At 43.4% G+C, this 22,808-nt stretch overlaps 1 protein-coding gene across 1 annotated transcript in view; it reads left to right on the top strand.

The window, feature by feature from the left end:
• Positions 1–22,808, top strand: part of LOC119921851 (collagen alpha-6(VI) chain-like) — a 74,951-nt gene that overhangs the window by 14,906 nt on the left and 37,237 nt on the right. The window contains exons 8-22 of the mRNA XM_038741859.1: positions 1,859–2,202; positions 2,342–2,420; positions 5,153–5,307; positions 5,524–5,616; positions 6,629–6,682; positions 9,332–9,403; positions 9,506–9,532; positions 9,685–9,729; positions 9,823–9,876; positions 10,272–10,334; positions 11,154–11,219; positions 14,602–14,655; positions 20,587–20,622; positions 20,843–20,905; positions 22,390–22,452. Coding sequence (XP_038597787.1) covers positions 1,859–2,202; positions 2,342–2,420; positions 5,153–5,307; positions 5,524–5,616; positions 6,629–6,682; positions 9,332–9,403; positions 9,506–9,532; positions 9,685–9,729; positions 9,823–9,876; positions 10,272–10,334; positions 11,154–11,219; positions 14,602–14,655; positions 20,587–20,622; positions 20,843–20,905; positions 22,390–22,452 — 1,268 coding nt within the window. The remainder of the gene's footprint in view (positions 1–1,858; positions 2,203–2,341; positions 2,421–5,152; positions 5,308–5,523; positions 5,617–6,628; positions 6,683–9,331; positions 9,404–9,505; positions 9,533–9,684; positions 9,730–9,822; positions 9,877–10,271; positions 10,335–11,153; positions 11,220–14,601; positions 14,656–20,586; positions 20,623–20,842; positions 20,906–22,389; positions 22,453–22,808) is intronic.

The following is a 22,808-nucleotide window of genomic DNA, read 5'->3' on the forward strand; positions in this document are numbered from 1 at the left end:
TATGCTGCTTCAATGCGTTTGCATATCTGTGGTCACCTTCTCTTTGTCAATGTCATAATCTGAGGAGAATAATAATAATGATGGCATTTGTTAAGCGCTTACTATGTGCAAAGCACTATTCTAAGTGCTGGGGTAATAATAATGATAGCACTTATTAAGCGCTTACTATGTGCAAAGCACTGTTCTAAGCGCTGGGGAGGTTACAAGGTGATCAGATTGTCCCACAGGGGGCTCACAGTCTTCATCCCCATTTTACAGATGAGGTAACTGAGGCTCAGAGAAGTGAAGTGACTTGCCCAAAGTCACACAGCTGACAAGTGGCGGAGCGGGGATTTGAACCCATGACCTCTGACTCCAAAGCCCGTGCTCTTTCCACTGAGCTACGCTGCTTCTCCAGGGGTAGATACAAGGTAATTAGGTTGTCCCACGTGGGGCTCACAGTCTTCATCCCCATTTTACAGATGAGGTAACTGAGACACAGAGAAGTGAAGTGACTTACCCAAAGTCACACAGCTGACAAGTGGCAGAGCTGGGATTAGAACCCAGGGTCTCTGACTCCCAAGCCCGTGCTCTTTCCACTGAGCCACACAGAAGCAGCTGAGAGAAGCACCTGAGAAGTTGAGAAATAGTAATGTTATGTATCTATTCATTTTATTTTGTTACTATGTTTGGTTTTGTTCTCTGTTTCCCCCTTCTAGACTGTGAGCCCACTGTTGGGTAGGGACTGTCTCTGTATAATAATAATAATAATAATAATAATAATGATGGTATTTGTTAAGCACTTACTATGTATTATATGTTGCCAACTTGTACTTCCCAAGCGCTTAGTACAGTGCTCTGCACACAGTTAGCACTCAATAAATACGATTGATTGATATCGAGCACCGTAGATGGGGCCGTGAAGGTCCATCTGACTCCCATTCAAGTGTATACCAGGAACCTCACTACTTTCCAAGAAGCAGCAGGTGGTTAGGAACTAATTTGAATTGATTTGAATTCTGTGGGAGATAGATCAGTCTTCCTTCCTTCCTTCCTTCCTTCCTTCCTTCCTTCCTTCCTTCCTTCCTTCCTTCCTTCCTTCCTTCCTTCCTTCCTTCCTTCCTTCCTTCCTTCCTTCCTTCCTTCCTTCCTTCCTTCCTTCCTTCCTTCCTTCCTTCCTTCCTTCCTTCCTTCCTTCCTTCCTTCCTTCCTTCCTTCCTTCCTTCCTTCCTTCCTTCCTTCCTTCCTTCCTTCCTTCCTTCCTTCCTTCCTTCCTTCCTTCCTTCCTTCCTTCCTTCCTTCCTTCCTTCCTTCCTTCCTTCCTTCCTTCCTTCCTTCCTTCCTTCCTTCCTTCCTTCCTTCCTTCCTTCCTTCCTTCCTTCCTTCCTTCCTTCCTTCCTTCCTTCCTTCCTTCCTTCCGTCCTTCCTTCCTTCCTTCCTTCCTTCCTTCCTTCCTTCCTTCCTTCCTTCCTTCCTTCCTTCCTTCCTTCCTTCCTTCCTTCCTTCCTTCCTTCCTTCCTTCCTTCCTTCCTTCCTTCCTTCCTCCTCCTTCCCTTCCCTACAGCACCTGTATATATGTATATATGTTTGTACATATTTATTACTCTATTTTACCTGTACATATCTATTCTATTTATTTTATTTTGTTAGTATGTTTGGTTTTGTTCTCTGTCTCCCCCTTTTAGACTGTGAGCCCACTGTTGGGTGGGGACTGTCTCTATATGTTGCCAACTTGTACTTCCCAAGCACTTAGTACAGTGCTCTGCACACAGTAAGCGCTCAATAAATACGATTGATTAATTGATTGATTGTCACTGTCTCCCTCTTTCACTGTTTTTCGCTGGCTCACTAATGGGTGATCCTATTCCTCTGTCCTCAGGTTGCTTCGTGGATGTCGTTATAGGATTTGATATTTCCTCCCAGAAGGTGGGGCATTCCTTGTTTCAAGGCCAGCCCTGGCTGGAATCTTCCCTTTCAAGCGTATTGCGTGCAATCACTTCACTAAGCAGCGTGAGTTGCAAGGTGGGGTCCCAGACCCAAGTCAGTGTGGCATTTCAGGTGAAGGACCCCCAAAAGAGGTCTCTCTCAAAGTTGCAGATCTACAGTGAGAGCATTATGACCGACTTGAAGCAAGTTGTTATCGTGGAGCCCACTCAACTAAATGAAGCTTTCTTAGATTTGCTTTGGGATTCCTTTCAGAATAAATCGGCCAGTCGAGGAAAGGTAATTTGTCTTGTCTTGTTCACGGGTCTCTGATGATAGTAATCTATTTTCCCCAGTGTGTTTCATTTTTGTTGTCGTTGTTGTTTTGGAGCTGGTTTTTTTTTTTATTTTCATCTCCCCCTTTTCAACCTTTTTCTAGGTGCTACTTCTGTTTTCGGATGGCTTGGACGATGATGTTGAAAAACTTGAACAAAAATCAGATAAACTCAGAAGAGAAGGTACTGAATGGGGGAAAAAATGTGTAGTGCATATTAGCTCTTGGGCTTCCAAAGCAACGCACAAAGGATTTTGGCACCTGTTCATTCTGACTGCCCCATTTGGAAGGAGTATCAGGTTTCTCATCAGATTGTAAGCTTCTTGAGGACAGGGATCATGTATAACTACTTCTGTTGAACTCTCAGAAACACCTCTGCACAGAGGTGGTCAGTAATTACTCTATTTTACTTGTACGTATCTATTCTATTTATTTTATTTTGTTAGTATGTTTGGTTTTGTTCTCTGTCTCCCCCTTTTAGACTGTGAGCCCACTGTTGAGTAGGGACTGTCTCTATATGTTGCCAATTTGTACTTCCCAAGCGCTTAGTACAGTGCTCTGCACACAGTAAGTGCTCAATAAATACGATTGATGATGATGATGATGATTGATTGTTTGACACGTATCTCTTTCATCCACATCCTGTTCTCTGTACGGGAAGCACTACAGCCTGAGGCTGTCTCATATTCCTCTACTACTATTATTTTTTCCCAGTTTTTCATCTCAGCAATGCTTTTCCTTTTTTCTCCTCCCTAAATCCTTGCCACGCATGTATAGTTTTCAGTCCACTGTGCCTTCTTTTGAAGCAGCAGCAGAAATGTTCAGTATGTTTCCCCTAATCGGAGCAAGATAAATCCCTAATGTAGTCAGTTGCAGGGGAGGGAATTCTTTATCTTCACTCATGTTTTCCAAGAGTGATGTTTACTAACTGCTGAGAGCTCTCTAACCAGTCCTCCCCTGTAGCCCAAACTGCAAAAAGTGTGTTGTGTTGTGCTCCTCAGATGAACCAACAGAAGTATACAACAGCTTTTAAATGTGTGTCACTGGGCTATGGCTTCTAGACTGTGAGCCCACTGTTGGGTAGGGACTGTCTCTATATGTTGCCAACTTGTACTTCCCAAGCGCTTAGTACAGTGCTCTGCACACAGTAAGTGCTCAATAAATACGATTGAATGAATGGTTTTGGGAACCAAGAGTTAGTTTGGAGTCTTTGGCTGTTCAACCCAGCTGTGGACCAAATGCTTAAGGGCCTATTGGGGTCCTCTGGCTGTAATTATAACTGAAACAATTATGCAGCAGCTGGGAAGCAACAGTCCCGAAAACATTCTCAGTCAGCGGGAGAAGTCTTGGCAGCGACCCGGCCTCCTGATCCGGGAGGACTGTGAGAAGGATCGAGTAGAAGTTTCCCTCCCCACCCCCTTTTCCCTGACGCCCATTCTCAGCCCCTTCAGGACCTTTCCAAATTATGTTTCTGAGATAGGCATTTTGCACTGACAGCGTGTTATAAATCCTTCCCTCCTTGCTTGTTATCCTTTCCCCAAGTTTAAGATCTAAAACTACAGTGACCCTACTTCTAACCCAGATTGGGTGAGTGTCACAGAACAGATGATGACAGAAAATCCATGGCGCGGACGGTGAATTTGCCTTTTATGAGGGTAGTCAGTGAACTTTATCCAAGACTCAATAGCCTATGTGTTGCTTTCCTAATTATCAGCCTTTTTTCTTTCTGATCTGTTTTTTAAGAGGAGATCACATCTCAAAGTTTATATTTTTTCAGTCCTGGTGGTCCCTTTCCTAGTGTTGAACTCTGATTCTGAAGTTGGCCACATGAAACACCTTGCACCCCTATCCTTGAGAGGGGGTGCTGTAAATACGGTCTACCTGAGAATTTCACTTGTCACCATCAAAAGCTCTATGGTTCTCATGATCCTTGCGATTTTTGCAAACTGGAACCTAATGGAGCAGCAGGCCTGAAGCAGTGTGGCCTCGTGGATGGAGCACAGCCTGCGAGTCAGAAGGACCTGGGTTTTATTCCCATCTCTGCCACTTGTCTGCTAAGTGACTTTGGGCAAGTCACTTAACTTCTCTGTGCCTCAGTTACCTCATCTGTAAAGTGGGGATTAAGACTGCGAGCCCCGTGTGAGACAGGGACCATGTCCAGCCTGATTAGCTTGTATCTATCTCAGCGCACAGAGCAGTGCCTGACACATAGTAAGTGCTCAACAAATAACGTAAGAAAATAACAATGAAAAATCAATGCATTTTTTCAGGCTTAACTCCAAGCAGCTTTCTGAAGCAGCGTGGCTCAGTGGAAAGAGCTCGGGCTTTGGAGTCAGAGGTTATGGGTTCAAATCCCTGCTGCGCCAATTGTCAGCTGTGTGACTTTGGGCAAGTCATTTAACTTCTCTGTGCCTCAGTTACTTCATCTGTAAAATGGGGATTAAGACTGTGAGCTCCCTGTGGGACAATCTGATCACCTTGTAACCTTCCCAGTGCTTAGAACAGTGTTTTGCACATAGTAAGCACTTAATAAATACCATTATTATTATTATTATTATGTTGATTTCAGGTAAAAGCGTTGTAATGAGGGAGAATGTCTAATCTTTGTATGCTACAGTGGTAAATGTCAAGCCCCTGGGGACCCAAAAAATTCTATTCTGCACTTCCATAAACACCTCTTTAGCCATTTTGCAAGAAACTAATTCAAATGGAATCTTACTACAGAGTTGTCATTTGACAATTACACCCCATAGTCTTGGAAGTAATTTCAAGGCAGAATATGAAGTAGGTTCTGCTAGCTACATCTAATTCACATCTCTTTTCTGAAAAGAATAACGTTAAGATATTAATGTATAGGTGGCTCCCGTTAATAAAGCTAACCACTCTTAGAGAACTGTAACTTCTGTTTTTTAATAGGGCTAAATGCTCTGATAACTGTTGCCCTGGAAGGAGCCTCTGGTTCGCGTGATTTAGATGAACTTCTGTACATTGAATTTGGGAAAGGATTTGAATACAGAACCCGGTTGACACTTGGAATGAGAGATCTGGATAGCAGGCTGTCGAGACACCTGGTGAGTTATACGAAGACATTATTTAGATTTTTTTTTTTCCCTGTGGTATCTTATCTCTACTGGGGGAGAAACAAAGAGTTCATTGTAAAGGGTTTATCATTTTTAAGGCACCTCTCCAATTTTCAAAGTGTAGTATGCTTGTTGCGTGTTTGAAATGTGCTGAAATGTCTGCAGTTTGGAAAGAATATATTACCAAAAGAAATTCTCTCCTTCAAGGCCAATGTTGCTGAGAGAACGTGCTGCTGTTTGCTGTGCAAATGTTCCGGAGGAAATGGTTTATCTGGAGAGCTGGGGAAACCAGGAAAAAAGGTGAGTCAGATTTGAACTTCCCTTGGGATTGAATCTGTCTGTCAGAGTAGGACAGTATTAGCTAAGGAATAGAGTTCTTTGTTCTCTTCTACTCTGTAGTATTCTGTTGACCACCAATTTTAGGTAACTCTGTTGACCTTTCCATTGCCAATAAATGGCTCTTGATATTCTGAGATAAATTACTGTTCTATAAATTTTACACTAGACTCAAGAATGATTGCTGCCGGGAAAATAATTGACCAGCAATTACTGTACAGATTTTGTCAGAATAGGAAAGTTGTGTCTGTCCCGCTCATTTAACAATCTACAGCACAGGGTTTACTATTCATTTAGGTTTTTCTTCTAAAACCCATAACTGGTTTTTTAAATGAAGGGGAAAATATAATTTGACCAGTCTTAATTAAAAGTATGCTCAATTTCATAATTCATCAGTAGCAGAAAACTCTTCATCTTATTTCACCCAAAATATAGTAACACGTTTCTGATACAGAATTCAGGTGAAGTGCCAAATGCTCCCACATCCATAATTTTAAAATATCTATTTGAAAATATTTTTAAATCATTAAAAATGGTATGTTATCTTATGAACCTACATGCATGCATCATGGTCATGTATTACAAATGGGGTTTATTTTTTCCTTATTTGAAAAACTCATTGCATCCTTTGGTTATTTACCGGTCAGATTGGGTATGTCTCTGCAAAATATTTTTATAGTCTTTTCTGAGAATTTGATTTTTGTGTAATTTGAAGAGTATAATTTTTTTCTACTCAGTGTTCAAACTGCAAAAAATATTTTTAAAAAATACCTCAGAATATATATGTGGTCTTTATCGATCCTCAATTCAGTAGGCTGTTTGCCTGCCTCAGAACTCTAAGCATTGGAAGTGGAATATCTAGACAGCGTGATCTCGGAATTTTTTTGTCAATGATTTACGGTCTCTTCTTTGAAAATAATCTAAGTAATACCTAGTAGATTGATGATATATGTGTTCTCCTGGTTCTTCTTTTTAGGGACATCCAGGATTTAAAGGCAGTGAAGGGTACCTAGGAGAAGAGGGAGAAATTGTAAGTCGGTTTTTATTGCTGATCAAGGTTACTCTGTAGAACATGTCTACCCAGAAGTCCTTTGGGGGTGTGTATCACTTCTCCTTCTTGCCCTCCTATTAGCGTGGGTGTGAAGACCTGCAGTGTCGTTATCACCTCTGGAGAAAGAGAGTTGGTAGAGCTTCCCAAGATCATCAGAGAAAGAAGGGTTCTCAGGTTGCCTTCCTTTGCCAATCTTCATGGAGATCAGGGCACTGCACTGAGATGTTACGGCCCCAACCGTGCTGTCATCATCATCAGTCATCATCAATCGTATTTACTGAGTGCTTACTATGTGCAGAGCACTGTACTAAGCGCTTGGGAAGTACAAGTTGGCAACATACAGAGACAGTCCCTACCCAACAGTGGGCTCACAGTCTAAAAGGGGGAGACAGAGAACAAAACCAAACATACTAACAAAATAAAATAAATAGAATAGATATGTACAAGTAAAATTAGAGTAGCAAATATGTACAAACATATACATATATGCAGGTGCTGTGGGGAAGGGAAGGAGGTAAGATGGGGGATGGAGAGGGGGACGAGGGGGAGAGGAAGGAAGGGGCTCAGTCTGGGAAGGCCTCCTGGAGGAGGTGAGCTCTCAGTAGGGCCTTGAAGGGAGGAAGAGAGCTAGCTTGGCGGATGGGCAGAGGGAGGGCATTCCAGGCCCAGGGGATGATGTGGGCCGGGGTCAATGGCGGGACAGGTGAGAACGAGGTACGGTGAGGAGATTAGCGGCAGAGGAGCGGAGGGTGTGGGGTGGACTGGAGAAGGAGAGAAGGGAGGTGAGGTAGGAGGGGGCGAGGTGATGGACAGCCTTGAAGCCCAGGGTGAGGAGTTTCTGCCTGATGCGCAGATTGATTGGTAGCCACTGGAGATTTTTGAGGAGGGGAGTAACATGCCCAGAGCGTTTCTGGACAAAGACAATCCGGGCAGCAGCATGAAGTATGGATTTAAGTGGGGAGAGACACGAGGATGGGAGATCAGAGAGAAGGCTGATGCACTAGTCCAGACGGGATAGGATGAGAGCTTGAATGAGAAGTGTAGCGGTGTGGATGGAGAGGAAAGGGCGGATCTTGGCAATGTTGCGGAGCTGAGACCGGCAGGTTTTGGTGATGGCTTGGATGTGAGGGGTGAACGAGAGAGCAGAGTCGAGGATGACACCAAGGTTGTGGGCTTGTGAGACGGGAAGGATGGTAGTGCCATCAACAGAGATGGGAAAGTCAGGGAGAGGGCAGGGTTTGGGAGGGAAGACAAGGAGTTCAGTCTTCTCTTTTCTGGACCTGTTTCCTGCTGGAGCCTTCGAGGGTGAAGAGGGGTTTTCATTGGAGGCTGCGAGGGGATGCCTGTGGAGATAACCCTGCCCTGAAGTTAGGTCTTTGTGAACCATCAAAACTTAAATTCTTAAAATAAGGAGTCTCCTAGTGTTCAGCCTTTTAGTCCAATTGTAGTAAAAATGATGATAACCAGCCACCCTCGCTTATTTTTCTCCCATTCCCCCATGAACCCTGGGACACAAGGAGGGGTCACCCCAAGCCGCTCACCCCACACCACCTCTCCTGCCCCCAGGAGGAGGGCCAAATTCAAGCTGCCCTTCTCAGCCTTGACTCTGTTCTCCTCCTAAGCCCTCTAGGCTGTAAACTATCTCTAAACTGTAAGCTTCTTGTGGACAGGGAAATCGTTGACCAACTCTGTTATATTGTATTGTCTCAAGCACTTAGTACAGTGCTCTGCACACAGTATGCACTCGATAGAGAAGCAGTGTGGCTTAGTGGAAAGAGCCCAGGCTTAGGAGACACAGGTGACGGGTTCTAATCCTGACTCTGCCACTTGTCAGCTGTGTGACTTTGGGCAAGTCACTTCACTTCTCTGTGCCTGTTACCTCATCTGTCAAGTGGGGATTAAGACTGTGAGCCCCAAGTGGGACAACCTGCTGACCTTGTATCTCCCCCAGCGCTTAGAACAGTGCTTGGCACATAGTGAGTGCTTGACAAGTACTATTATTATTGTATCATTATATCATTAATTACATCATTAGTAATAATGATAAATATGATTGACTGACTGAACCAGGCACTTGAACTATGCTACCCCTATACTTGAAGCTGTCAATTAGCTTCTGAATGGCTTTCAGAACCACTCTGGGGGTCCGTTCTTGCCTTGTCTCTTTCAACTCCTCTTTCCTCTAGACAAACATACCCAATATTCTCTTTGTCCCATTTTCCTCGAGAGTCTTTTCCCTCCTCCAGCTCACAAGTCACTCTCATTTCCACTAGTCCCATCTTCTCCAGGAATCCTTCCTAGAAACAGGATGGATTAAAAACACCACTGTTCATTTACAAAATGCACGCATTGCACCTCATATTTGCTTGTGTAGGTGCCTTAATATGTGTTCACTATTTCCTCGGTCACTTGAAAATCGTCTGTGTTTAGGGTCTGGTTTCTTTGTCCTTTTTTGGCCAGCCCCAGTCCAGATTATGGTATCGTCTTGGCAGCCTGTCCAATTTTCTAACATTTCTTACTTTGGTATGAGGGACAGTTCCATTGCTACTGCATATGGGTGAGTTGTAGCAACGGTTTAAAGTTAAGTTCTACAGCAGATTCACACTGTATTTTGCCTTTTCGTTTTAGGGGGAAAGAGGAGTGCATGGGCCGATAGGAGAACAAGGCCCTAAGGGATGCTCTGGGACCCAAGGCCCTAAGGTAAGGATCTGTTTGAAAACACAATTTTAAACCAACCCATGATGGTTTTAACATAGTCTGAGTTCAACTCCTGAAATTAAACAAATCCCTTTTGTATTTCAGGGAGACCGGGGACTTCTTGGAGAAAAGGTATGGCAGCTAGTTCTATAAATCACTGTTCAGTTTTAGGTTCGTATTGCCAAATAGGATCTCCTGGCAGAGGTATCTGGTGTAAACCATATGCGCTTCTATTTCATTTTAGTTAGTCCAGGATTGAGTGGCTTTTTCTTTTGACTTTTCAGGGAGAAGCTGGAGATGGTGGGATTGATGGATTAAGTGGAGAACAGGTAGAGCCTTTTCCTCTCTGTGTTGTAGAGGCACATACTCTCTTACTGAGAAAAGATGAATTTAATTTTTTTCATTTTTTTCTATTCTTTTAGGGCTACTATGGACTTCCTGGAAGGAAAGGGGAAAAGGGTGATGATGGCTCCCAGGTGACTTTTTCCACATTTATTCTTTTAGATAGCTTACATTCCTAGAGGCCCTTTCTTCATTCATTCATTCATTCAATCATATTTATTGAGCGCTTACTGTGTGCAGAGCACTGTACTAAGTGCTCGGGAAGTACAAGTTGGCAACATATAGAGTCGGTCCCTACCCACCAACGGGCTTGGGCTCCTGAATTCAAGAACAGGTCTTTGGGTACCCATAAAGAACTGTGCTCTAGATGAACAATTATAATCACGTTTAAGAAGAGTCATAGAAATTCCTGAAGCTAGTTGCTGGATCTTTGTCAGGAAAAAAATATTTCAATCAGAGGGAAATGTGCGTTAGGGGGAAAAAATGCTTAACTCCTCCTGTTTCTCATTCAGCACTTTATTATTTTCAGGGCAATCCTGGATTCGGAGGACTCCCCGGTGACCGCGGTCAGAAAGGCATAAGAGGAGAGCCTGTACGTTTCCAAAGCAGCATCTGTGCTCTAATACAGCGTCAGCTTTTCTCACGAAGGAAAGTCTAGTAGCTGCCTCAATCCCAAGCAATAACCTTGCAGAAATAGGGCAACCCGTTCAAAGAAGGCTTGATGCGGATGGGACAAAAAAAAATCCTTCATCCAAACATAATGTAATTAGTTTGACAAAGGTTATTCCCAAACTTATATCTAAGGATTGTTCTGTGAGACTGGAAATCTACTTTGTGCTTCCTGGGCTTAAATGATAGAATAATAACATGAACAGATTGAATTTGAGGCTCTTCCTGCCCTAGAACTCAAAAGACTTCCTCCATAGAACATTCTCCAGGATGGTTCTCACTGGCTAATTATAAGGTGTTCATTGAGATGTGGGGTCAAGTGGTCTCTGGTTTGAAGTGGGGAGCCTTTCGGCAGCTGCATGGACTGTTTCCAGCTCTTGGACTGCCATTAGTAAGTTAGTATGTCACATTACTAAGTAAAACTTTGTTGGGCTGGAACTCATGAAAATAAACTCTGCACGGTTCTCACTCATCCACTGAAGATTCAAAAAGGCTGAAAGAGCTAGTGGGTACTGGAGGGAAAATATGCTTGCTTTATGGAGCTCTCTCCAAGCAAGCAAACCTCTTCAAACTGTCCGTTTTTCTCTATGGCGGCTCCTAAGTGCATGGGTCTCTTACTGCTGACTTCCTTTCCGAGGGTTTTAACTACGTGGTAATTATGAAGGAGAAAGCATATAACGATATGCCCTGAAAGAAATGAAAGTGACTGATAATTCCCTAAAACGCCTTGCTCTTTTCTCAGGGTAATCCTGGATTGGACAGTGATGTCAAGGGACCCCAAGGCTCTAAAGGAGAAAGGGGAACACAAGTAAGCAGGACTCTGTCTTTGAAATTTGGCTGGGTAACAACTGCGTCATTTAAATATGAGCTTAAGAGAAATGAAATTTGGAATAGGAGACAGAATTGCTTAGAACTAGAAGGTCAACAGTCATCGCAGGGGCACCATGTTCTAGTATATCTTACTTCCTTGGAAACAAGATAGTTGGTTTTTGTTCCTCGCTCCAACTCTGAATTTATGAAGCTTCTGTACCATTCTTTCCCTCAGTTGCTCCATTTGTAACCTGGACACAAGTATCTCTTCAATGGAGTATGGGGGGTGATAGGAGATCAGGGCTGCTTGAAAGGTTTATCAGTCAATCAGTAGTATTTATTGAGCGCTTACTGTGTTCAGAACACTATTTAGAATTTAAGTGACTACAGGAGAGTTAACAGGAGTGACTTCTGCCTTCAAAGAGCTTGCAATCTAGATGGGGAGATAGGCACTTAAATAATTTGCAGATAGAAGAACGTTTTTTTAAGATGGTATTTTTTAAGCACTTTGTGTCAAGTACTGTTCTAAATATTGGGGTAGATGCAAGTTAATTAGATTGGACATAGTCCTTCCTTCCTTCCTTCAATCGTATTTATTGAGTGCTTACTGTTTGCAGAGCACTGTACTAAGCGCTTGGGAAGGACAAAACACAAGTCGGCAACGGACAGAGAGAGACGGCCATTCATTCATTCCTTCAATCGTATTGAGCGCTTACTGTGTGCAGAGCACTGTACTAAGCTCTTGGGAAGGACAAAGCACAAGTCGGCAATGGAGAGACAGTCATTCATTCACTCCTTCAATCGTATTTATTGAGCGCTTACTGTGTGCAGAGCACTGTACTAAGTGCTTGGGAAGGACAAAGCACAAGTCAGCAATGGAGAGAGAGACAGTCATTCATTCATTCAATCGTATTTATTGAGCGTTTACTGTGTGCAGAGCACTGTACTAAGCGCTTGGGAACTCCAAGTCAGCAACATATAGAGACGGTCGCTACCCTGTCCCCCAAAGGGCTCAAAGTCTAAGTAGGAGGGCAAACGGGTATTGAATGGGAAAATAATAATAATAATAATAATAATAATGGTATATGTTAAGCACTTACTGTGTGCCAAGCACTGTTCTAAACACTGGGGTAGATACAAGGTAATCAGGTTGTCCCACGTGGGGCTCAGCAGTCTTAATTCTCATTTTACAGATATGGTAACTGAGGCCTGGAGAAGTTAAATGGCTTGCCCAAGGTCACACAGCAGACAGGTGGCAGAACTGGGAAACTGAGGCACAGAAAAGTGAAATGACTTGCCTATGGTCACATGGCATACAGTTGGCAGAGCATGTTAAATGAGCCTTGTTAAGAAGAGACTTGAGTAAATATGCAGATGCCATTACCCTCCGCTCCTCTGCCACTAACCTCCTCACTGTGCCTCATTCTCGCCAGTCCCGCCGTCGACCGCCAGCCCACGTCCTTCCACTGGCCTGGAATGCCCTCCCTCCACACATCCGCCGAACTAGCTCTCTTTCTCCCTTCAAAACCCTACTGAGAGCTCACCTCCTCCAGGAGGCCTTCCCAGACTGAGCCCCCTTTTTCCTCTCCTTCCCCCAACCCCCCGCCCTACCTCTTCCCCTCCCCACAGCACTTGTATATATTTGTACAGATTTATTACTCTATTTTACTTGTACAGATTTACTTTTCTGTTTATTTTGTTAATGATGTGCCTATAGCTATAATTCTATTTGTTCTGACGCCTGGCTACATGTTTTGTTGTCTTTCTCCCCCTTCTAGACTGTGAGCCCGCTGTGGGGTAGGGATGGTCTCTATATGTTGCCGACTTGTACTTCCCAAGTGCTTAGTACAGTGCTCTGCACACAGTAAGGGCTCAGTAAATACGATTGAATGAATTTGGGGTGGGAGGGCACCAGGACCACCAGAAGCCGTCCTGCACAGGGAGACCCTTGTGGACTCCTGGAGCTCCCCACAACTCCGGCTGGCCCAGGGAACCCAAAATGCCTTATATCCACCGGGAGACTGGGACCCAAACGTGCATCAGTGGCAGGACTGAAGAGGAAGGGGCAGTTCAGAGAAGCAGTGTGGCTTAGTGGAAAGAGCCCGGGCTTGGGAGTCAGAAGTTGGGGTTTCTAATCCCGGCTCCCCCACTTGTCTGCTGTGTGACTTCGGGCAAGTCACTTCACTTCTCTGGGCCTCGGTTACCCCATCTGTAAAATGGGGATGAAGACTGTGAGCCCCACGTGGGACAACCTGATGACCTTGTATCTACCGCAGCGCTTAGAACAGCGCGTGGCACATAGTAAGCACTTCACAAATGCCATCATTATTATTCAGCTGCACAATTTTGGGACTGCACTATATTGCCGTCAACCCTGAGAGTAGTGTTTCTTGTCAATAAAGGAATTCCGGGGAGTAAGGTGCAGCCAGTCATAAAAATTCAGTGAATGATTGGATGGATTATTATTGAAGATTGGCAGTAGGGTTTGCAGTTATGGAGTTTATTTACCTTTGTAAAAATCTTAAATGATGACCAACTTGGGCCGGCTTCCATTTCCTTATCTTCTTTTGTGAGTTGACCTCGAGGGTTTCCTTAGAAATGATAGCCCTGCGTGAATAAGGATAGAAGGCAGGTAAAGCATCTTCTCTGCTCTCTTGGATAAGACACTGTGAGTGACACACTGGTTTAGCCAAAGGGACCAAGTCCTGGATGACTGACACGTAACCCACATGACAGAAACCAAAAAATGATAACATTTTGACTGACACCTACCACAGTTCATCAACAAGAAATATCTCCTGAAAAAGGAACCAATTTGATTGAAATGTGCTGTACTGTGTAAAGAAAGACATTGGACGGCAACAAAAACTGGATGAAGTCATTCAGTCGTTTTTCTACCCCTCTGGTTCTCTTTTCCACGTATGGGGAATTGAGCTCTATCAGCTGGAGGAAAAAACAAAAAAGAAAATAATTTATCATCATCAGTCGTATTTGAGCGCTTACTGTGTGCAGAGCACTGTACTAAGCGCTTGGGAAGTACAAGTTGGCAACATATAGAGACAGTCCCTACCCAACAGTGGGCTCACAGTCTAAAAGGGGGAGACAGAGAACAAAACCAAACATACTAATAAAATAAATAAATAATTTATGTTGGCACATACCCACTTGCCATCTTGGTGTGCTGCATATTTATATTTTGACAGGAAAGAGTAAAGAATTTGGTGTCACTTTAATGCACTCTAGACTGTAAGCTCGTTGTGGGCAGGGAATGTGTCTGTTATTGTACTCTCCCAGGTGCTTAGTATAGTGCTTTGCACTTAATAAATACAATCAAATGAATGAATGAATGCACAACTCTTTTTTTGTTTTGTTTTTGATAGGGTACAAGAGGTCAACCAGGAGAACCAGGAATACCAGGCTCCAGAGGAAACCATGTAAGAACTCCTCTACAATTAGATCAAATATGGTTCTGACCTGTGTTGTTGTTGTTATCATTATTTTTGTTATTGTTATGTTTGAGTGCTCACTGTGATTCCAATGCTGTTATCAGTGCCGGAGTAGATACAAGTTAATCAGGCTGGACGTGGTCCCTGTCCCTGTGGTGCTCACAGTCAATGTAGTAGAGAGAATAGATTTAATCCCCATTTTACAGATGAGGAAACTATGGCATAGGAAAGTCACATGACTTGCCAAAGGTCACACAGCAGGTAATTGGCAGGATTAAAACCCAGGTCCTCTGACTCCCAATCCTGTGGTCTTTCCTCCAGGCCTTGCTGCTTCTTTGCTGTGTTAATGATATTATCGTGGTGTAATATTAGTAGTAGTAATAATAATAATAATTGTAGCATTCAGTAAGTGCTTACTATGTGCCAAGCACTATACTAAGCATAATGATAAATACAAAATAATCAGGTCCCACATGGGGCATACAACCTAAGTAGGAGGGAGAACAGTTATTGAATCCCCATTTTGCAGATGAGGGAACTGAGGCACAGAAAAGTTAAATGATTTGCCCAAGTTCACCCAGCAAACAAGTGGCAGAGCCAGGATTAGAACCCATGTTCGATTACTCTTTCCACTAGGCCGCACAGCTTCTGCTAAAGCAGATGCATTTAGTTTTAACCCTGTGTCTCGAACTAGAGGTTGGGCTATCTAGAGAAGTTGGATAGGAATTTGGAGGGAATCTGGGAATGCAGAGCTCTGACTAGCCTTTCAGGAGGGTTATTTATATAACTTGCAGGGAACTGAATTACAGACCCGAGAAGAGCCGTGTGGTGTCAGTCCAAGAATCTTCTGGGGCCATACTAAGGACAGTGAGCTAGATGGCTGTCCTTCTTAGCATCCATTCACATGGTGCACCTTCAAGCAGTCTACATTTTCCCCTCCTTACCCATTATGGGTCTATCATCTTTGAATTTAGCTACACCCTTCTCAAGGGGGTTGGGTCTTAATTCCACCCGCAAGGAACCCACTGAAGACCCACCCCTAGGGATTTAGCCACAGCCCTTTGAGCATATTCATATTTTCTTGCTTGCACCACTCAGTGTAGAAATGGATTTTACTGATTTACACTTAACTATGTAAAGAAGTATCGTCTTGCCCACTCTGTCTTCAAAGCACCTCCTAGTCCGAGTTTTGAGATTTGAAAAGCAACAATTCTGAGCCATCCTTTTCTCACCCATTATGGTTTTCCAGAATCTCAGACTGTTTTTTTTTTTTCTTTTTTCCAGAGACCATCCCCAAGTGGTTTTAGTTGCCCTCCTTCTAGGCTCTTTCCTTAACTCCCCTTCCTAACATCATCATCATCATCAATCATATTTATTGAGCGCTTACTGTGTGCAGAGCACTGTACTTAAGCACTTGGGAAGTACAAATTGGCAACATATAGAGACAGTCCCTACCCAGCAGTGGGCTCACAGTCTAAAACTGTGGTCTAACACTATGGTCTGGGAGACCAAAAGGGAATTGTTCCCTAAACCATGATCTGTGTGGTATGGATTTGTTTTGTTTTTCTCTTTGATGAAAAGTTGGTGGGAAGTATTTGGGCTCAAAGTGTTGGAAGCATTTATGGTGGTACAAAATGAAAAAATTGAGAATCACTGGCTTCGTCTGAGAGAGTGGATATAATTCTCAAAATATCTTGATTGTTCGCTGGGTCCGTATTAAATGATGTTGGCAAGCTCTAAGAAGTTTTCTCTGAGCTTGGCATACTCTTCAGAGCCCATGCTGGAAGGGTGTTGCAGTAGAATTTAATCAGTTTGGAACAGAAGCAAGATAAATATTGAGGAAAAAATGGAATTCTGGCCTCTGAGGCTTGAAGTGGGTGTTGCTCCCCACCTCCCCCGCCCCGCCAATATTCATACCATACTCTACCCTCTGAAGCTTGACTTTAGCAGTAGATGTTCTTTGTGAGTGTCTGAGAGCAAATCGTAGCCCTCGGTATTATGAGATAATCTGGTCTCCCACATAGAGATGGAGCTGAAGTTCCTTCTGCAAGGAATGTGTTTTCAGATGAATTCATATTCCAAGTATGGAAGTTGTTAAAGAGAAAAGCAAAAACCCGACGTTCTGTAGGATAAAATATTATTAATGAGGCGTGTATAAGAAGTGCTTGAATTTTGGGTATTTAGCTGTGGATTCCATATGGGATTTGTTCTTTTTTTTTTTTCTTTCTTTTTTTCTTTGTTGCTTGGAAATATTGCAGCATTCTTTAGCATTCTCAGTCTGTTTCTTAGTCTTCCATGCCAGATCCACTTCCTCCCTCAAAACTGAAAAATAAGAGTTAACACAAGGGGAAAGAAATGCAAACCAATTTCACTTCAGCATTTTTCAACCAGAAGAGAATAGTGGAATTAATTGGCCTTGCTGCCCATCAGAAAGGCATCTTGTTTTGCCTTGAATGTATAGTCGTCTTATTGGTGCGACTAAGTAAATGGAAGACAGTACAGGGTGCAGGCTTAACATATAACAAGATAGTCAACGAAAAGAGCACTGTATTGTCTACTGTGTGACCTTGGACAAGTCACTTCATTTCACTGGGCCTCAGTGACCTCATCTGCAAAATGGGGATTGAGAGTATGAGCCCCATGTGGGACAGGGACTGTGTCCAACCCAATTTGCTTGCATCCACCCAGAGCTTAGTTCAGTGCCTGGCACATAGAAAGCACTTAACAAATATTATCATTATTATTATGATAACGCTAAATGCTGCTGAGGACACATTATTGCATTAACCAATGCTTTTCTGCCCTGAAGAGTGTGACTAATGCTCTCAATTTAAAAAAACATTAACTGACAATAGCCAGCTTGGTTTGGGGAGAATGAAATGCCAAAGTTGCAGATATTAGATCATTCTAAAAGAGGGTAAGTAATCTTAGTGAGTATTGCTTAAAATGGATCCCTTTTAAATATAATACCGGCTTCCTGAGCAGTTTTTTTCATCATCCAAATCTCCCCCTCACATATTGGGGGTTTGAAAGTCATGGCAAGGCACTGTTAGTGTTTGGCTGTTTTGTTGGTGTATGTGATGAAGGAGTCGAGGCAAGGAAGGGAGGACTGGGGAAACAGAAGATTCTCACACAGAAAGTACCTGGAAGCAGCTCTGGCCCAACTGAAATCCTACAGGACCCCTTCTCTTCTCATCAAAATGGTATAGAATTGTTCCTACGAAAATATGCAGGGCTGACTATGTGGCTGTGGAGAAGTGTGGAAAGGATAGTCTTTTAAGGGTAGTAGCCACTGTTAGTTTGCTGGATGAGAGAAGCTGTGAAGGCCTAGATTTTTGTCTTGTTTCAACCACTGACTTTTTGGGTAGGGAGGACGACCCACATCCTCCCCCTGGCCTGGAATGCCCTCCCTCCACACATCCACCAGGCTAGCTCTCTTCCTCCAGTCAAAGCCCTACTGAGAGCTCACCTCCTCCAAGAGGCCTTCCCAGACTGAGCCCCCTTTTTCCTCTCCTCCTCCCCATCCCTACCTCCTTCCCCTCCCCACAGCACCTGTATATATATTTATACAGATTTATTACTCTACTTATTTTACTTGTACCTATTTACTATTCTATTTATTTTGTTAATGATGTGCATTTAGCTTTAATTCTATTTGTTCTGACGACTTGACACCTGTCCACATGTTTTGTTGTACGTCTCCCCCCTTCTAGACTGTGAGCCCATTGTTGGGTAGGGACCGTCTCTATATGTTGCCAACTTGTACTTCCCAGGTGCTTAGTACAGTGCTCTGCACACAGTAAGCACTCAATAAATACGATTGAATGAATGAATGGGTAGTCATAGGAAGGCGCAGATGTGTTTTTTCTAATCCATTAAAATAAGGATAATGCCACTTGCTCTAACCTGAATTTATGAGGTCAGTAGGATGATGCAAGAGCAGTCAGAATGCTGAGAAACAACTGTCTCAGTGTGCAGGTAGTTTAATTCGGTTGGATATTTTTGGGTGCTCAGAAAGTAGTAATGTACCAAATAATGCCCTACTACCTTGAAGGGTTCAGTCACTTTTCAGAGGTGGACAGTATAGTCACATTTAAGATTGTGCCCAGTATGTATATTTAACAGGAAATAACACTTTGAATATTTTTGGGTCCAAAATAACGCTCAGACTGTTGATGTTTAGTGAATTATTTCACATTTAAGGTTTAGTAAATGATTTTACATTTAAGGTTAGCCTGGTCCTAGCTTCTTCACACTTCCCTCTGGCTGCCACTTTACTATTTTACTGCTCATACCACCGTTGAAAGACAGAGGAAATGAAAGGGGATGAAACTTAAGCGAGTTATTTTTGCCTCTTTTGAGCAATTCTGATTATTTAGTAGGTGGTGGTAAATTCTGATGGGCCCTTCTTTGTGACCTCCCTGCAGGATTGCTCGCATCTTGATGCTCCCTGCTCAGAACTGCCAGGCCTCATTTTTGCATAATTAATCAATCATATTTATTGAGCACTTACTGTGTGCAGAGCACTGTACTAAGCGCTTGGGAGAGTACAGAACAGCAGAGTAGGTAGACCCATTCCCTTCCTACAGTGAGCTCACATTCTAGACGGGAAGACAGACATTTATATAAATTACAGCTATGTACGTAAGTGCTGAAGGCCAGAGGGAGAGGTGAATAAGGGGAGCAAATTAGGGCAGTCCAGAGGGAATGGGTAAAGAGAAAATGAGGGCTTAGGGAAGGCAGGACTTTTGGACTCTTGGAGATGTGCCTTCAATAGGGTTTTGAAGCTGAGGAGAGTAATTGTCTGATGAGAAGAGGGAGGACGTTCCAGGCCCGAGGCAGGACGTGGGCGAGAGGGCAATGGCGAGATAGATGAGATCGAGGTACAGTGAGTAGGTTGGCAGTTGAGGCATGAGGTTTGCAGGCTGCGTTGTAGTATGGGAGCAGCAGTGGCAGAAATAAGAATTGGCAGTGGAAGAAATAATGGCGATGGGCCAAGGAGAGTCCAAATCTCTGCCCAGGATTCTCTTGCGAGCCATTCACACTGTGTTCATGAAAAGCAACAGCCACAAAGAAAATACAGTGTCTTCCACACAACTAAGTGGGCCAGAGCTGGAGAATGGTAGCAGCATCAAAGTGAGGTGCATGCAAGTAAGGGCAGCAGTTCTAAGGTGCATTGCAGGGACCCAGACAATCGTTACGTCCTCGGGGCAGATTGGGAAGGATTGTTTCTAGCAATAGTGTGACTGTAAAACCTCTACCAGAAACCCGCTGCTGTGATGAGGAGAGACCTCGGCAAAACCAGGTACATCCAGCACCCCAATATGGGTGAGCCACCTTTCAGCAGGCTGTTCCACCTCGCCCAGTACTGTGATATTGACTCCCCATCTGGCTAGCCCTAATGCTTCAAGTAAGGATGTTCTTTCTGAGAGTTGATTTTTTTTCCTATCACCCCCCTCTCCCTGATCTGAAGGGTAACTGTGCAAGCGGCACTTGTGGAGAGTGACGGAGTGGGATTGAAAAAGCAAAAAATGTAAAAGAGGCATAAAGGCTCACAATCTACACTACCCTATCTGGACTTGAAAGCTGCTGAAACACCACCCTATCTGGGCTTGAAAGCTGCTGGAGTTTGCTTTCCCAGTGCAGAATATGTTAGAATATCATATGCATGGAGTGTTTTAGTTTTATTTCATTCAGTCGTATTTATTGAGTGCTCACTGTCTGCAGAGCACTGTACTAAGCACTTGGAAAGTACAATTCAGCAACAGAGACAGTCCCTACCCAACAATGGGCTCACAGTCTAGAAGGAACCATTGTTGTCTGAAAACAATGAGAAATGAGCACTGCTAATATCAGTTAATCCCAAGAAATGTTTTTGGTTGAGTTGATGGATTCCGTGTTATTTTTTTTCCACTTTAGGCTCTTAGTGGACGGAGAGGTCATGCAGGTCCACAGGTACAATTGGTTCATTTCTCTCTTATTAAGTGCATGAAAATGCTAGTAAAGGACCATTCATACACGGAGTTGTACATTTCAAATTATTACGAGGGGAAAGTCATTAAAGTTCAAAAACCTGAATAACCAATACATGTAATAATGATAAAACAGTGGAGTGTGGACTTCCTAATTCCTGCATCAGGAAATGATCTAATTATGGGATTCTTTCTTGCCACAGGGAGGAATAGGAGCTCGTGGCTTGGATGGTCAGAAAGGAGCACGAGGATTAAAAGGACCCCAGGTGAGTACTAAATTTCAGAGAACAATTATGAAAATTTGGGAGAGGGAGAATTGAAAAATCAAAGCCAATCAAGAAACCTACAATCTGTCCCCTAGCGCTTCTCACCAACAATCACCATGGGTGGATTGAGCTCGTGAGTTACTCCCCTTTCTTGATTTGCAGAATCTTTTCTGTTCCTTCTTTGGGTCTAGGCCCACTGAAGATGACTCCTTGGGTTAAATTGTTCAGTGAGGTGAAGTATCTACGACATAAAGCAAATTTCTTGGTAACCTGAGGAATTAAAGGTGAGAGGCAGGTACACTAACAGCTGTGCTCTCAAATCTAAACAGTTGTTCCGGTTAGGGCTGAGGCCAAGGGAAATTTTGAACCCAGTATGTGGGAATTGTCAGGAATTTGCCTAGTGGGATTAGGGGCCTGGACTCTGCTGCAGGAAGGCACTGTCCAAGAGCCCAGTAATGTCCTGGCTGCATGCCTCAGGCTTCTCTGCCAGAACTCCAACTTCCCTTTAATTCTGATCTTGGAAAAGTTGTATAGAGCGGTTCTGTCTTTACACAGGGGAAAGTACAGGGTTATTATATTATGCTCCAAAGAGGGCAAAACTCACCCCTCTAGATAAAGGAGGTTGCAGTAAAAGCACAGGCTAGAATTCAATGGGAACGTGAGAGATGCAGGGGAAAAGCCTAAGGAACAATGAACATAGATTTTTTTTTCTTCCCCCCCTGCCCCCCGGAAACTACCTGTAATTTTGGAGAAATGAGAAGGACCGTCAACCGGGCTGCCATTTTTCAAAACTTGTCCTCTATCTAGGTTTTTGGTTTTATTGTTAAAGAAAATGAAAGTCGCCATACTATTTTTTTCTATTCTTTTGAAGTGGATGAAATATCTTTGAGCTGCTGAGAAGAGTTTTGACCTCCATCAGAGGAATTCCCCCAATAAAAATCCTTCCCCTTGAACTTGTATGTGTTTTCAGTGTTTGATGTGTTTTCACTTACCATCACTTCAGTGGTAAGTGATGACTTACCAGATGAAAAACATCTAATCAAGAATAAATACTATGGGGCTGTGGGATTGAAAAGCAGCATGTCGGGGGATTCCCTAGCCCCAAGTCACCAGAAACAAGCAGTATCATTATCCAAAGCCACCTAATTTTCCATTATTGAGACTCAGAGTGGGTCACTATTCCCTGTCTAGGTTTGGCTTATCTGAGAGACAAGCATCATTATTAGACAGAGAATACCCAATTCTCTCACCATGCTGGCTTGCATGTTATCTGTCCGTATGTGTGACACTGCATTAATGGAATCTTTGTCCCACAAGTATAAGGAGAAAGAGAGGTTGATCTGTGGCACATCAGTTCTACTCCACTGAATTTCCATCAGTGTCTAAGAACATAAGTTTTCCATTTTGGCTATGTTCAGGTTATTGGAGTCGTTTCTCTTTTTGGCATCATTTAATATGCTAATATACTATATTGTACTTTCTAGGGCCCTAAAGGAGTTTCTGGGGTGAAGGGAGAAAGAGGAAACCTTGGAAACAAAGGTCAGCAGGTATGTGGGAACACAGCGCTTGCCTTTATCACTCAGGTCTAACTCTGTAATCTGATGCATTTGTTTCTTGTTATTTATACTCTGGGTCTATGCCCCCAACCGCAGCATAGTGACGATGCCGTGCCGTAACTCCAGGACCCAACAGGTGTTGCCTTGGTGCACTTTGCCACCCACATTGGCCAGATATTTTTCTGGACTCCTGCTGGGCCTGTCCACCTTGGGCAGTAAATGGGTTCTGTATTTAAAAAGCCCTTATTGTGCACTTCACCCGATGTTGTCCTCCTGTCTGCCTACTCAGTCGTTGCACTCTATGCTCCAGTGAGTACGCAGAAAGGTAGCTGGGGAACTGTGCCACT

The sequence above is a fragment of the Tachyglossus aculeatus genome, chromosome 2, assembly GCF_015852505.1.
Source record: "Tachyglossus aculeatus isolate mTacAcu1 chromosome 2, mTacAcu1.pri, whole genome shotgun sequence".
In the NCBI taxonomy this organism is placed as follows: Eukaryota; Metazoa; Chordata; class Mammalia; order Monotremata; family Tachyglossidae; genus Tachyglossus; species Tachyglossus aculeatus.